General features: G+C 40.8%; 1 protein-coding gene across 7 annotated transcripts in view; it reads right to left on the minus strand.

The window, feature by feature from the left end:
* LOC137301818 (WD repeat-containing protein 72-like) overlaps positions 1 to 13,107 on the minus strand; it is a 211,509-nt gene that overhangs the window by 142,108 nt on the left and 56,294 nt on the right. For 6 of the 7 annotated variants that reach the window (XM_067971464.1, XM_067971463.1, XM_067971460.1 and 3 more), the window contains 2 exons: positions 11,942 to 12,162; positions 10,711 to 10,906 (listed from right to left, as the gene is read on the minus strand). The exons of the other annotated variant lie outside the window; for it this stretch is intronic. In XM_067971464.1, the coding sequence (XP_067827565.1) occupies positions 10,711 to 10,906; positions 11,942 to 12,162 (417 nt within the window). The remainder of the gene's footprint in view (positions 1 to 10,710; positions 10,907 to 11,941; positions 12,163 to 13,107) is intronic. 7 annotated transcript variants of the gene reach the window in all.

The raw sequence follows: 13,107 nt of genomic DNA on the forward strand, positions 1-13,107 counted from the left end.
CTTGGCGGGATTGTTGGGGTAAGTTGAATATGCTCCCAGACAAGCCCCCAAAGCAGACTGCGGGCAGGCCTAGGGAGCTTTTTCCCTTCGTTGAGGGTTCTATAACAAGGGGGCATAGATTCAAGGTAAAAGGCGGGAGGTTTAGAGGGGATTTGAGAAAGAACTTTTTCACCCAGAGGGTGGTTGGAGTCTGGAACTCACTGCCTGAAAGGGTTGTGGAGGCAGGAACCCTCACAACATTCAAGAAGCATTTGGATGAGCACTTGAAATGCCATAGCATACAAGGCTACGGACCAAATGCTGGAATATGGGATTAGAGTAGACAGGGCTGATGGCCGGCGCGGACACGATGGGCCGAAGGGCCTCTATCCGTGCTGTATAACTCTATGACTCTATGACTCTCTATGACTCTAAGTGCCAGCCCACCGAGATTGCAATTTACGGATGTCTTTCAAAGATATAAACAATAATAAAGGTCATGATGTGGAGATGCCGGTGATGGACTGGGGTTGACAATTGTAAACAATTTTACAACACCAAGTTATAGTCCAGCAATTTTATTTTAAATTCACAAGCTTTCGGAGGCTTCCCCCTTCCTCAGGTGAACGATGTGAAATCGTTCACATCGTTCACCTGAGGAAGGGGGAAGCCTCCGAAAGCTTGTGAATTTAAAATAAAATTGCTGGACTATAACTTGGTGTTGTAAAATTGTTTACAATAATAAAGGTGGCATTATTAAAGCCTAGCAGCTTTAAATAACTGAGCCATTGTTTCCTAATCGCAAAAATATTCAGAGAGGATATCAGTGTCACAGCTCTATATTAACAAAAGATGTTTGCTCTATGAAAGAACTTTATTGATCTTTGCATTGCAGAAGTCCACTTACCTCAGTCAGAGAGAGAGAGAGAATGAATTCTGGCATCTGGTTGGGAATGAAGAAGCATTTGGCTCACAAGCAAACTGAAATCAAGATTTGATGTTACTCTGAGCTGGGTATGCTAAAAAGGTTAATCCTTGTATCATGGGAAATCCAAGACAAAGAAAAAGGGTTCAAACATCCTAGATGCACCAAATGTTTCGAATTAAGATTAGCACCAGTATGTTAGTCTGACTAACAGCTCCCTTTGCTGGATATATTGGAAGAGGAGAACAACTAGAGATGGACCAGAGTGGTATGAAACTATAGGAGGACCACCACCACCACAATCCATTGCTTCCTCAGGCAACATTGTCAATAGAGCTAACATGACCTCAATGAGGAATAATGTCTCAGGAGGTGGTGATATATGCCATTTCCTGGAACAAGATCTGAAATGAAAGAGCAGCTTCAACACTGTACTGCTGATAATGGTAAAGGTGACAACTGCATTCAACCCTTTTTTCACTATAGACTCCTTCCAGGCACCATCAGGAAACTCAACAAAAATCAAAAAAGTGCTTGACTTTTATAGCCCCTTATTATGTCATCATAAGGTGAATCACCTTTTGGAGTGCAGTGACTGTTGTTATGTACAAGACTACAGCAATCATTCTTCACCAGCAATGTCCCATGACCAGTTCATCTGTTTTCAGTCGTATTGATTGCGGGAGAAATGTTGGCCTGGATACTGGGGGAGCCCCCTCCTCCTCTTCAAGGAGTACCATGGGATCTAGTACCATAGGGTGCTTAACCATCAAAACAAACACACAATGGGTATAAACAACATGTAGTGAGTCAGTTCGGTTGTGGAATATGCAAACTTAAGCATTCGAGGAGCAAAAAGGGAGATTGCGACCAACGAGCCTCACTGATTATTGCAGATGTTGTCGCAGAATTTTGCAACTTCCTCTTCAGGCAGAAAAACAAGTCAGAAATAAACAGCAGGATCAGTAACAGTGAAAGTCAACAGCATGGAGGGTGAGGGGAATGTTTCTCACTTGCTGCACTTGGTAGGATGAGCACAAGGAGTCTGACTTGAAACATGCAAAATTAGGCAATGAGGATGATTGTCAATTAATTATCATACACTGCATGAAGAGGGAAGTATTTAAGGGAGGCGACCAATAGCACAGTCAACGACATGTTCACCTGAATAGTTTCACCAAAGAGTATTGTTATCAACCAGCAATTTTAAGTTTTATTCTATTGGCCCAGATTTTGCTGGTATGGAGCATCTCGCAGCATTCGTCATTAGTTAGACTTTTATCCTCACTCTTCAGCTCCAAAATATTTTGCTCTGCAAGTTGCTGGAAGTACGAGCTGATAACAGCAAGGGTAACAGTGCATCTCGGACCATGGTGAACGACAGGAGCAACAGATAAGGAATGAGAAAGTAATAGAGTGACGACAGAGAAGGAAATAGGGTGAATTAGAGTCGAATCAGGTACAGTTAAAAAATAAAAAGAAAGAACGATTGTATTGAGAGAGAGAAAAAAAAGACAAAGGAAAAGTAAGAAAAAATTTTTTTTAAATTAAATTTTAAAAATTTCTAACAACAATTTACTACCTATAGGAATGAGACTCAACAGTTTCAATTGTTCCTTTCCTGGACTGGAGAGTGGCATTGCAGGAACATAAATCTCATCATTAAAAAGGTTCTTACACTGTTAAGTATTAGCCGTAACTTTCTGTGGCGAGTTTAATTGGCAATTAATGCACAAATGTAGCAATTTCTTAAATCACAGGAAGGTTGAGGGCGAGCTGCCGTTTTCATGAGGCTAACGGTGGAGCAGCGCAAATCGTCCAGCAACTTGTGGCGACTCGCAATTCACGGGTATCTCTTCCTCGCCACAAATTGCTGGATGATTTACACATTAATAATGGCGTGTGCATTAAACTCGTGATATAGGCAGAAAAAAACGGGCCAATATTATGCCAAGTAAACATACAGACTGCTGCAGCCTCCCCTCCTTTCTGAGCAATTACCTCCCATTCAATGCATATTGCTCTTGTCTTTGCTACAGGGTGGCTACAGGGAACAGCACCTGAGCACTGGTAGCGGGACTCAACAGATAAAACCCCTTACCTGCCATAAGAGCCTATCATGGACATCAAAGAATGGAAGGTCTTATGGACCTCGCTGCATTGAAATGTGTTGACTTCGGCAATGATGTTGACTTTTGATAGATTACAAGCAGTGTTCGAGCTCTGCCATGAAACTTAACATGTACTGTCAATATAGAAGCAACAGGCACAACCATGCCTATCTGTTAATCATGTGCTACCTCCTCTTTTCACAGAAAAGCCACAAACAAACGTGGAGGCCAGCCCTCAGCATTACAATAGCTCTGTCCTCACCCACCCATACCACTTAAAGCAGGCGCCAGCTCAAAGACACACCTCGGACTAACGAGTTTGAAGAAGGAACATAGGGTGAGTCACAGATCAGAGACGAGATAAGGGTGGACTTGCCTCAAGAACAGCAGACCGCTGCTTGGTGGAGGTTGAGAATTGCTTCATAATACCAAGCTCACGGGACCAGCATAAACAATTTTCATGGAAACTGAGTCACTTCTCTCCTTCGAGAACATAATACAAGCTGATTCGGGTCATGTTGTAAACTCTAACAGCCACTTCTGCATCATCATGGTGCAAGGGTTGTCTGCAATTCGGGCAAGTTAATACACTGAATGAAGTTAGTCCTAAGCAAATATGCCCATTTCCCATTAAGTGCTCATTAACAAAAAGTTAATTGCCAAAAGACCAATTTAACCACCAATACACTCTGTGTATTACCATGGGCAACAATTAACACACACAAGTTCAAGAGAAGGGGGAAAAGTGAACAGTAACTTTGTGAGTTTGTGCTACTACCTAACTCAGTGTTCATTTAGCACATGCCTCACTTCTAACACACAGAAATATACGCCCAATATCTGTAACCTTGTGATGGAGTTCTCTACTCCTTGTCCGTGAGACAAAAAGCATATGTGCAAGACAGAGATAGAGTGTTAGTATCTATGAAACAGACTGAAAGATGGACCAACCATGTGTGATGGACAAAAAGAGTGTTAGTATTTAAGTAAGTGGAGGGGGATAAAGACTGAAGAGAGAGATGTGGGGTAAGATATTGCAGCCCAGATAGATTGGGGTCTGCTGTTCTTTTCTAGATAAGCAGCACAGAAAGGCCAACAATGGCCCCAGCGAAATGGCAACAGTGACAAACACTTAACAAGTAATCAACCCTTATTATAAAAAAGTGAGAGTAGAAACAGCGTTTCATTTTTAACCTATTAAAAAAAACTCGCTTTTGGAAGGGTAAACAAAAGCAAAGCATCTGGCCTGACATATTCTGGACTTGCTCCAGCACAAGAGAGTGGCAGCTGCACATTTCCATTGACCTGCAGCCTAAGTCAGTTTCCATGACATTTTGTGTCACAGGAGCAGATGCAATTTTCTCTCCCTGCATTTGAACCTGTCAGAGACCTGCAAGAACTGGCCGAATTCAGACTGTGGTATTCTTTCAAAGTAAAATAAGATTGATTTTTGAAAAAGAAAAGGGAGAGAAATTCTCAGGAGGAATGAGGAAGGGAGCAATTTATATTAAACAAAAAGAGGGAAATTAATTTAGTTATCCCTGGCAACAAATTTTACTGACTGAAATTTGACTCATTAATTTCCTAAAAAAAATCTAATACAAATGAGGCTTATATTTTATTTAAACCAGCAGAACTCCCAAGGTGTTGCTTGAGGATATACACTGGCTTATAATGACAGATTCATTTTATACTGAATTACAGAGAACACAAACAGGCCATTCGGCCCAAGCAGACCATGTTGGAACAAATAATTACATAGAAATTACAACATGGAAACAGGCTGATACATCATCATAGTTTAATTTTAATTAGCAGTACTTCTTTTAAAAAAAAAAGGAACAGTCGTCTGTCTCTCTCAACTTGAAGAGTAAAGGAAGTTTCTAGCTGGTTACTATAACAGCTGTCATACTTTTTGGCACATGCTTCCCTTATTGACAACTTAATCCACACAGTGAGTTTTGCAGATGGTAGCTCTATGGCCAGCTGTTATAGAAACTAGCCTGAAAGCTGTTTGGTGGGCTGAGGAAGATGGAACCTAGGAATTTAAAACACAAAATTAATTAAAATTGGTTTTTTTCTCTGAATTGCTCTATCTTGTTCCCTTAGTATAAACCTCTCCCAGATTCCATCTCTTCCTCTCTGTGTCTCTGTTTCTATCTTTCTCTTGTCTTCATGGGGGAGGTGAGGGGCAGGGTTAGTAAACAGCAAGTCCTGGCACCCTCTGCAAATGTTCATTAGACGCGAGGGGAAAATTCCTTAACCGCAGGGAGGGGTTCCTGTAATTGACGAGGACAGCAGCCAATCAGGAGGCACCATGGCAGATTTCAAACTCCAACCAAGTGCTTCCAAATTGAGCTTCAGGCTCACAGTGTAAGAATAGGCCTCTCCGAGAATATGTTTTCCAGACTAATTCTTGCACGTCCTAAGCAAGACTAAGAGGAAGAATAAGCATTCTATGCCGAATCAGTTAATTTTTTAAATGCTACTTTAATAGTAAATTTTCAGCCAGGGCAAAATTCAACAAAGCAGCTCAAACCACCTTAATACATTTTTGAAGCAAGGCAATTGGTTCAGCTTCTCCTAGGTTTTGCTGTTTACCCATACTCTTAATTGTTGTTTTCAGATGTCCTTCATAAGTCCTCAAAGTTTATATACCTGCTTTCCTCGTCTTTCATTCCCATCTGGTTAGGAGAATTAATTTTTTTTATGCAGAAGGTTGTTAAGCTATGGAATGCTCTCCCTTTTTAAAGCTATTATTGATTCTGTAGTAGTAACAGTAGTGGAAGCAGAATCCATAATAGCTTTAAAAAGGGAAATGGGTAAATATTTTTTTAAATACATTTTTTTTAAGGGTATGAGGAAAGGACAGGGGAATGGAACTATGTGGCTAACTCGTTCACAGCTGGCACAGGTACGATGGGCCCAATGGCCTCCTTTGGTGCTGTTGAATTCTGTGGATTTGTGTTCTGTACCTGTTCAACTCTGATTTGTTGCTGCTTCATAAATTTGAGCTGATCAGCTCCAAGAAATTTTCATGAGAAGTCGAGTAACCCAATGTGTGGCACAGAAAGTGTAATGGTCTGAATTTTTAAATCTATTAAAAGAAAGGACTTGCATTTATAAAGCACCCTTCACATCTTTAGTACATCTTCAAGCATTTCACAGCAAAATGAAATACTTATGAAGTGTAGTCACTGTTGTTATGTGACCAAACACAGTGGCTGATTTGCAGGCTGCACTGGGGAATTGGTTCCAGAATTTGGGAGCACTAAAGAATGTCCAGGAAGTATCTAATCATTTTAACGTAAAAAAATTTAGTTGAAAAGAGCTTCCTTTCTATTACCTACTGTAGCTGGGATAAATGGATGCCAGCACAGCAGCAGAATTAAATATTACTATAAACAGTAATTGCTTTGGAATATTAAGTATAAATGGAAGAAAGTACAGATGGTCTCATCATACCCCCCTTGTCTGTTCATCTCCATGTCTGTCTCTTTGAAGTATGGTCTCTCTGTCTGAAAACTTATCTATAAAGCTTTTTAAGTTAATTTTCCAGTCCCTCTTCGTTTGGAAAAACAAAGATATTGAGAATTTTGTTATGCCATTAGAAAAGAATTTTGCATGAGTAAACCTAAATACATTTACTGTAAACAGTCATACTAAGTACCTTTCAATCAATCATTTTGAATAATACTATAAACAAGCAGTTGTGTTAATCACATTATTAGTTTGTCACAGAGACTGTCCCTTTGTACATAGTGAAAAATAAATTTGCTTTTCTAAGAATTTATCATGAAAAGCTTCTTAATGCAATTTGTTTTAAAATAATTTGGGTAAACAAGTGGATAAATATTGTTGCAAAGTGACAATGTATACTTGCACTTGGACTGAAAGAATCACACCAATGTATCTGGAATATTGTCAATAATGCACATGCCCAGACGATGGCATTTTGGCAATTGCAGACAGAGGTTTAGTTGTTAATTCCCTTCAGCTGACAGAATAGTACCTCTGGCAAAAATATCAATTCCAAGCTCAGGCTTTTGAGAGAGGCTTTAGTCTGAATAAAAACATAAATGAAGGCGCTCAAAGGCACAAAATATTATTTTATAAGTAGGTTTCATCATGTTATTGTGTAATATGCAATATTGATGTTATAGTAGGCAGGTTGGAGGTAAGTAACCGGGGTTACTGTCTCTCTGCCTCTCTCTCCTCCTTTAAGATGCTTCTAAAAACCTACGTCTTTGACCAATCTTTTGGTCACCTGTCCTAATATCTCCTTATGTGGCTCGGTGTCAAATTTTGTTTGACGCACCTTGGGACGTTTTACTACGTTAAAGGTGCTATATAAATGCAAGTTGATGTTGAGCAAAAATTTGGAGTGGGGGTTGAAATTTCGCACCATTTACGGCGGCCGAGGTGGGGCGAGGGGGGGGTTCACAGAATAGTCTAGGGGTTTGGTGGAACTGGGTGAGCGTCCCGAAGTCTGGCAAAACTGCAGTGGTGGTCATGGGGTTTACTACGTGGTGTGAGGGGGGTAGGGGGTAGGGGTGGGGTCCTGGAATTTAACAGCATGGGGAGTGGAAGAGTTTGAGTTTGGGAGCACTGGGTCAGGGTCCTGAGGTTTGGTAGCAATGTGGCTATATTCCTGGGCTTGAAAAGAGGTCAACAGGCATTAGGCCCCTAATTTACATATTCTATGGGCCTAATGCCTGTTTTGGGTGTCCGCCCAGGACACCTTAAAAAAAAAGCCCCATTGATTTAGCCTGCGCAGATTGGCTAAATTGGTCTGCTTTGTTCATTCATTTTTCTGATAGAGGTCTCAGAAAAATATATACAGGGCCAAGCTGCAGATAAATACTTCCAATTCACAGAGGTGTTTCTCCCCCCGGCTCCCCCACTTTACACTGTTGGCTCCTTTGATGGCTCAATGAGGAAGGGCGTGGGGTGGTACTGAACTGCATGCGCTGGAAGACCCAGCTTTGATCTCCAACATATGCTGTGTGAACTGTGCTGGTATCCTACAACTGGGCTTGTACCCTTGCACTAGTGAAGAAGCAAATAAGGCAACCTGGCTGCTACATTCTAATCAGGATCTATTAACCCCTGCTGGAATATGTGCATCTGTAGACTTTGGGTGACAATATGATCAGATTTAACTAGAATGTCCCCACCAGTCACACAGCCTGTCAACACTCACTGTCTGGCCTCACTTGTGAAGAATAGCCTCTCAAATTAGGTATCAAGGGCACCATGGAACCATAGTCCAGCATCATTCTGCATCCTCATACGATCCATGAGTTAACCTAATCATAACCTGTGAATCCAGCCAATGGGTTGGATCACAAAACTAATTCTAAATCTAAGTAAATTCAAGCACGCTTATACAATCTTACAGAAGATGACTTGCTGAACTTTAACTGTGTTCAGCAAGTCATTTTCGGCAAGATTGTAATGATTTGATGGTGTGCAGAAGCCACCATGTGGGCTAAGTAGCACCTCCCATTTGTACAGCCAAGTACTGTTATTGCCTCTTGCTGGCATGTACACACTTTCCCTAGCTACTGGGGAAGCTATGGTGACCAACAACAGTCACAAACCTTAATTTAAAAACAATTGCGCATGCATTTGTTTAAAAGAGCACTAAAAAGGACACGTTAGGAAATATTTCAGAATTGTTTTTTGAAGGGGTCCTTATGTTCAATACACACCTTAGTACATGGCTGGTCATCTTGCACCACTGAGTTTGTTCTCTACTGTTAATTAACGTAACAATTGACAAAAAGCAAACAAACAAATAGAAAGAACCTCACTGGGTGTGGCGTAAATTCTGCTAACTTTATAACCAAAGAACGAGGATACTCCATGCATGACTGAATAGCAGTGTTTGTTATGACTCTTATAAATCCAGTAATACATCACAATCAGTACAATATTACATTCAATATTAATCAGTGTAGCAATTTTTAAAATTTTAAATTAAAATATTTAATGGACTGTTTTAATCATCAAGTATTTGTATTTCCTCTGCGGTTAAGAGTTGTTATTTTACAAGGTCACTTGTTTTTGTTGTGTTCTCGGAGTAGATCCGTTACTGCCAAGCCTTACTCTGTATTCCTGAAAGTTACTGGGACCCTTTGTTGGTTTATGCCAAGAGAAGTTTAGAAAATGAGAAATGCATTTGATAGGGATCAAAAGAAAAGAATACCTGGAATTGTTTGCAAGTGACACACTGCCATTAAATAACAATCAAACACACTATGAGAGCCAATAGGTGATATTTTCATCGTTTTTTAAAAATACATGTATTGATATAGCACCTTATTACATTGAAACATCTCAAAACATTTTACACAATGAATTAATTTTGAAGGGCAGTGATTATTGTTATGCAAATTCTGCATCAGGTATTCCACAAATGCTCATAAGATGAATGAGCAGTTTATTTGTTTCTTTGGTGATATTGGTTGAGGAAGGAATATTGGCCAGGACACTGGGAGAGCTTCCTGCTCTTCTACAAATAGTGTCATGGGATCTTTAACATCCATCTGAACCACAAGAACAGACCGATGAGAACACGGTTGAACATCTCATCCAAAAGATGCCACAACGCCGGCAGGAAAAGTACTTTAAAATTCTGGGAGTGCTGCAAAGGGCAGATACATGGTTCTCCTGCTATCCGTGATTCTCACAAATATAAAAAGGAGATCAGATGGCAATTCAGACCCAGATTTTTATGCGCCTTGTGTGCCTCCTGTACTGGTCTGCTAAATGGATGGAGCCAGTTCTATGCATCTTCATGCTTGCTCAGTGACACTGTTTCACATCATAATGCCATCATTCAGACACACACGAACAGGCTCCATGTCAATTCCCTTGCTTGCACTGTATGCGTCATGACTTGCACCTGTATCATGTGCACTGATCTTAAGAAAAATGTGTCTCCAAATATGAACCAGTCTCCAACAGACCTACTGACAGAAAACTGGTGATCACAAGATAGATCAGATATATCAGTGAATTTGAAACACCTCGATTTTAAAATTCTCATCCTTGTTTTCAAATCCCTCCATGGCTTTGCCCCTCCCTGTCTCTGTAACCTCCTCCAGCCCTGCAACCCTCCGAGATCTCTGCGCTCCTCCAATTCTGGCCTCTTGCATATCCCCAATTTTAATTGCTCCACCATCGGTGGCCGTGTCTTCAGCTGCCTAGGCCCTAAGCTTGGGAATTCCCACCCTAAACCTCTCCGCCTCTCTAACTCTCTCTCTTCCTTTAAGACACTCCTTAAAACCTACCTCTTTGGCCAAGTTTTTGGTCACCTGTCCTAATATCTCCTTTTGTGCCTCGGTGTCAAATTTTGTTTGATGACGCTCGTGTGAAGCGCCTTGGGACATTTTACTACGTTAAAGGCGCTAGATAAATGCAAAGTTGTTTGTTGAATAAAGGTCATGCGTCTCTGCCTCGAGAGTGGAATATTAAAGTGAAAGTGCCTAAAGGTAGCCAGTACTCGAGTTCTAATTACTTTCTGCTGTAGAATCATCACCTTTGCCAGGTCTAAAAAGCAAATTTCAAGTACCCAAATGCACGTTAGTCTGCAGAATGCTGCATAGGGAATTGATATCCAGTGCTAAATGACATTCAATAAGAGATTTTGCAAAATACCTCAAAAGGATTTGGGAGATATTTGCATACCAGTCTCAATGTCCCAGACGTAAACAGCTCCATCATCGCATCCTACTACAAGGAGGTCTTCTGCTGGGCGCCATTTTATTATCTTCACAGGAGAGAGATGTTTTCTTGCATGCATCAGGCATGATCGACATTGAAGACTCAACAATGCTACAGAGTTATCATTTGCTAAACAGCAAATACTCTGGTGTACATCTGGCTAATGGAAGAAAACGAGTAATGTGTTTAGTTCTTCACTAAATGCAAGTCAAAAATAATCAAACATTCCTAGCTTACATCTGGGGAGTGCAAAGGTGCATTTATATTGCACATTACTTGGAACAGAACACTAGAGTTGCCACCTTTTCGGACAAGTGCAAACCAGAATAAAGAGTAACAGAGGAGAGATCCTGGCTTCAGTTCAAACATTTTCTTCGGCAATAATGAAAATCCACAGAAACCCTTAACAAACATCTCCTCCATGGCCTACGACACACATCTTTGTAAAATACCCTTCAGTTTTCTCCCTTTCCCAAGATATTGCCCCCTTGACAAGGTATGGTTCCAAGAAAAGCAGTCATCCTCCAATACCTCACCCAGGTGACCCATCTTCATGTGAGTCTTGACAATGCATACTGTAAACTTTTCACCATCACAAAAGAGTCTGATTCTGTCCCCACCCAATGACACACACATCCAGCAAGGGCAGCTGGATAACAATTAGAAGCAGGAACCCAGCTGCTTTTTCCAAACCTGACCTTGACATGGTGCTGCCAATTGCAGCTCCCCACCATGCCATGGCTGAAATCATGTACAGAAAATGAATTATCTGCTTCCTCATGTCATAATAATATTAATTTGTAATTGTCACAGCTTGGTCATTAGAGAGGGGGAGATGGCTATGGCTATCACAAGCATAAAGGTGGAGCCTGTACAGAATCCTGCTCTGGACCACAGAGCTCTAGTTATGTTAGGCACTGTGCCAGCAAATGTATTGATGTGCTTTTCAATGGGTATATCTAGCTAAGAAATGATTGTAAACACACTATTACTACACACATTACATCCATTTAGAACCTATTAAAATGTTAAATACAGTAATAAAAATGTTTAGTACATAACATTTTTATATCAACATCAATATCATGACTTTATCATCACTAAATCAATGGTTTATTATTGTCCCAATATGTCATAATGCAGCCAAGTCCTCAGTGTGTGAACATTTATTTACTTTCATTTCACCAGTACTTACACTGCAGTCTTCTGGGCACACTGACAGGTTCAGAACTGGGCCTGCATGCAGCATGAATTTGTGCAGAACCTCTCCTTTGAACATATTCCACCAGATCACACTTGAATCCTCATCTCCCGAGACCAACCAGCTGGGGTCAAAGGTTGCAGATTTATTGTACGGATGGAGGAGACAGGTGACTCTACCACAGTGTCCCACCAGAATCCTGTGGGGTAACCAGGCTGTAAGAACAAATTTCTTTTAATCTTATAATTGGATTTTCAACATTTGAAATAGAGATTCCTGTACTATAATGGCCAGACACTTCGCAAACATCTCACTTTACAGTTACAGGTCAAAATCTTAAAAATGTAGGAGAGGGAAATATCACCTTGTTTTTTTACGAGGTGAAATCTAAGTGGCATTAATATGTTCACAATTTCTGAGGGAATTTTTTCAGTAATGTTACTATTGGTTGCAAGCTACAAATAACGTCAAAGTATCCACTTTATAGCTCCCTCTAGCAACAAACATGTGCAGCCTGCAAACATAAATCCTTTTGTTCTTGTCAACATGGAGAAAATTCATTTAACAGATCCCATGGTACACCCAGGGGTAAAAAAATCACTGTTAGCATTGTTAAACTAGATCAACACCTTGTGTCCCCAACTGTTTTTATTCATTCTCGAGATATGGACATCGCTGGCAAGGCCAGTACTTTTTTGCCCATCGTTAGTTGCCCTTGAGATGGAGGTGGTGAGCCACCTTCTTGAACCGCTGCAATCCATGTGGTGAAGGAACTTCTATAATGCTGTTCGGGAGAGAGTTCCAGGATTCTGACCCAGCCACGGCATTTATGTGGCTGGTCCATTTGAGTTTCTGGTCAATAGTGACCCCCAGGATGCCGATGGTGGGGATTCGGCAATGGTAATGCCACTGAATGTCAAGGGGTGATGATTAGGCTCACTTTTGTTGGAGGTGGTCATTACCTGGCACTTATGTGGTGTGAATATTACTTGCTATTTATCAGCTCAAGCCTGGATGATGCCCAGGTCTTGCTGTATGCGCGCGTGGATTGCTTCATTATCTGAGGAATTGCGAATGGAGTTGAATACTCATCAATCATCGACGAACAGCCCCAATTCTGACCTTAAGATGGAGGGAACGTCATTGATGAAGCAGCTGAA

Source organism: Heptranchias perlo, chromosome 34 (assembly GCF_035084215.1).
Source record: "Heptranchias perlo isolate sHepPer1 chromosome 34, sHepPer1.hap1, whole genome shotgun sequence".
In the NCBI taxonomy this organism is placed as follows: Eukaryota; Metazoa; Chordata; class Chondrichthyes; order Hexanchiformes; family Hexanchidae; genus Heptranchias; species Heptranchias perlo.